Here is a 3,296-nt window from a genome sequence, read left to right as displayed (position 1 = left end):
CTACTCTCTTATAGAACCCAAGACTACCAGCCCAGGAATGGTCCCACCCACAAGGGGCCTTTGCCCCTTGATCACTGATTGAGAAAATGCCTTACAGTTGGATCTCTTGGAGGCATTTCCTCAACTGAAGCTCCTTTCTCTGTGATAACTCCAGCTGTGTCAAGTTGACACAAAAATAGCCAGTACAACTATGTTTTGTTGAAATTTGTTTACACCCATGACAAGGCAGGGAGACGCTGCTATGGGTAATGGCGTGCGTACACAGTTTATGTTCTTAAAGCTAAAAGCATTTTTAAAACGTCTTCACCATGAAGAAATGGTCAATGTTTCAAAAACATTTTTCCTTGGACATGTGTAGACACACAACACATTACATACATACATACATATATATATGTATATGTATGTATACACAGACATCACATGATACCCCATCTCCTACTACAGTCTTCTCAAATTGTCTGTCTTGGTCATCTAGACTGAAGTGAGCTCGGACTCTATCCTATCATTGGTAGGAAGCTGCCAAAGATTTCTGCATCAGAACTTAAGCTGCAAAAGAAAAGCAGCTTAAGAATATTTGACTTGAGATGGATTTCCCGACCATAACAAAGTTGGGCATGGGGGTGGGGCCGTGACCACGGAAATGGAGAAGGCCTATATGAGAGGTGGGCAGGAAACTCATGGAGCAAGGCAGTCACTGCAGACTGGAGAAGGATGCAGCTCAGCTCTTCCAGCTCCTGCCTCTCACTAGCATGCTCGTACTTGGTCCTAGGGTTTAATAAGACCCTGATCCCTTTACTAAGAAATCATAAAAAACCATTAAGACCACCAGCTGTCTGGTATGGAGGCTGTTTAACAACCATCCACAGAGAGGGGAGTCAGGGGTGCTCACTCCCTCTCGGCCAACACTCTTCAGCTGACTTGGGCAGGGATGTGCAAGGTAGACTTCCATGGGTTAGTGCACACTAGCTCAGACTGACCTCTGGGAGAAGGCCAGCTGATGAGCAAAAGCCATGGTGCCAGAGATGGACTGGCGCAGACGGATGCTTACAGGGATATGACACATCTAAGCCATTAACAAACTGGCTGGTAAATAACACGGCCTCACATACTACATCTGGGATCCACCTCAATTTCCAACCAGCATGACCAGTGATGATGCCGTGGGCTGTGTTTAGCATGTTACATGTATGTGAGCTGAGCGTCACATCTGTTTTTTTCTCACTTTCATCTGAAAGGACCAGGGTTTTACAGCATTTGCCTCACAGAGTCTTTCAGTCCCGGAGGACAGGTGGTCAAACATTTCCATTACATCAGGACTCTCAGCCCCTGCCTTCAAATGAACCTATTTTTGCTTTACTTATCAGGATTCTGTTGTTCACCTGCAGAACAGTTTTTGCAAATACAATTTCTGAGATCCTTTCTCTGTAGGTTATAAATCCCTCCTGGTACAGCCTGATGACCTAGGAGGGAAGTGCCTGGCCAAGCAATTCTGCCACATGTTATCAGAGCAGAGACATCAGGACAATAAATCCCTGATCCATACAGCCAGAAGAATAAATTTGAGACAGAAAGCATTGCTCTTCGTGCCACAGGCCTTAATATGATGAAAAGAGCTGAGAGATGCAGACACTACACTCATTAATGTGGACAGCTCAACACAGCACTTAAGTGGAAGCAGGTAAGGCAAGGATGGCAAGAATACAACTTGCCATCCATCCACTGCAGCAGTCTACAGCATCTTCTCCTTCCAACCGTGACAGACAGATCAACACAACATGGGAAATCAGGTGGAGAAAAACGTGCTAGGAAATCCAGCTTAGGGGGGAAGGCAGCAGAGGTAAATCAGAGAACCATGCAGGCCCGAGCCCACACTAGTACACTTCAGCATCAAAGGAGTCAGGTAAGCGAAGCCCTGTGCCTGGGTGGGGCTCATGGCTGCTGTCTGTCACATTGCCTTCAGGCAACCTCAGGGTAGAAAACAAGAGTGAGCTTGGCCTTAGGAGAGAAAACAGAAGCAGCCTGTCACACTCATCTGTCCCCAAAGCTCTACTGCCCTATCATAGGTAAGGAGGACTCCTTATTAAAACAATAACCACCAAAGTAGAGCAGTGTAGGTGCAGACCCTCTCTAGCTTCAGTCCTTTCTGTATTTGTATTTGAAGCTTTGACATGTGTGAGTCCCGGAGCTGGGAAAACTCTTTTCAACTCACTTGGGGCAGCTGTAGATCCAAAGCCCCCACCGGCCGAGCTGAACGGGTTTTTGTTGGCAGCATCCTGGCTGGGTTTTCCTCCAAGGCCACTGAAGAAACCGCCCCCTCTTGTGGCATTTCCAGACCCAAACACGCTACCACTGGAAGTGGATGACTGCTGAAAAAAACAAATGGGGGTGGGGAGGGGAATTGGAAGCAAGAAAGGATTAGAGATCATTGTAAAACTGCAGGGACAGCCTGGCTGGACAGCCCACAGCCAGGGCAGATGGGCAAAGAGCACTCTCATTATCTCTGGAAGAGACACTGGAACAGCGCCAGGAGAGGCCGATTCTGGAAGACTCATACAAATCTGAGGTTCTTCGGTTACTGCATTTAGAGTAGGTTGCAATGCTTATCTGCCATGCTTTCTGCACTGTCTGACTCAATACCAGGGGCAGGGAAACCAAGCATTACAGATTTACAAATCGTTTGAGAACAGGGAGAAGCTCTGATGTCTTCACTAGTGTCAGGTGACGTCATGAGCAGTGATTAGTGATTTACAGGCGTTTCTCTCCACTGTGCACTTCTCATTCACAATGACTTGCCCAGTGCTGTCAAGAGCAGCCTAAATTAGTCCCATTGCTGAAATGATGAGCACTGTTGAATTGCATCCAAACACTCAAGAGGATGCTGCTAACTCGGGGCACATGCTGACTCAGAGCTGCACAAGCTCCAGGCATTCTTTCTGTTTAGAAACCGGTCCTTTCAGAGACCAGTTTGTGGCTTGGGGGCTGCTCACATTAGTTAAGCTGACATTGGCTGATGATGCAGAATAAGATAAGCTTTAGGAAAGGGCAGCAGTGCAGAGGAACAATGGGGACTGCCAGCTGAGGGGCACGGTGGTGTGAGACAGAAACCTGCTCACTTCAAAATGGTGGGAAATGAAGCGTTATAGAGAAATGAGGGCTTGCTTACGTATACCATTGTACTAAAATTAGAATGAGCCGAGCGTGGTGGCACACGCCTTTAATCCCAGCACTCGGGAGGCAGAGGCAGGCAGATTTCTGAGTTCGAGGCCAGCCTGGTCTACAGAGTGAGTTCCAGG

At 47.4% G+C, this 3,296-nt stretch overlaps 1 protein-coding gene across 3 annotated transcripts in view; it reads right to left on the bottom strand.

Annotated features, from left to right (window-relative positions):
* The window catches only part of Nup214 (nucleoporin 214), an 81,356-nt gene that overhangs the window by 10,525 nt on the left and 67,535 nt on the right, over positions 1–3,296 (bottom strand). For 2 of the 3 annotated variants that reach the window (XM_021185394.2, XM_029471045.1), the window contains exon 31: positions 2,213–2,369. In XM_021185394.2, coding sequence (XP_021041053.1) covers positions 2,213–2,369 — 157 coding nt within the window. The remainder of the gene's footprint in view (positions 1–2,212; positions 2,370–3,296) is intronic. The other variant, XM_021185404.2, reaches the window with a different exon arrangement.

The sequence above is a fragment of the Mus caroli genome, chromosome 2 (assembly GCF_900094665.2).
Source record: "Mus caroli chromosome 2, CAROLI_EIJ_v1.1, whole genome shotgun sequence".
In the NCBI taxonomy this organism is placed as follows: Eukaryota; Metazoa; Chordata; class Mammalia; order Rodentia; family Muridae; genus Mus; species Mus caroli.
Note: the sequence above shows the minus strand (reverse complement) of the source record. Positions and strands in the feature narration are given on the sequence as shown.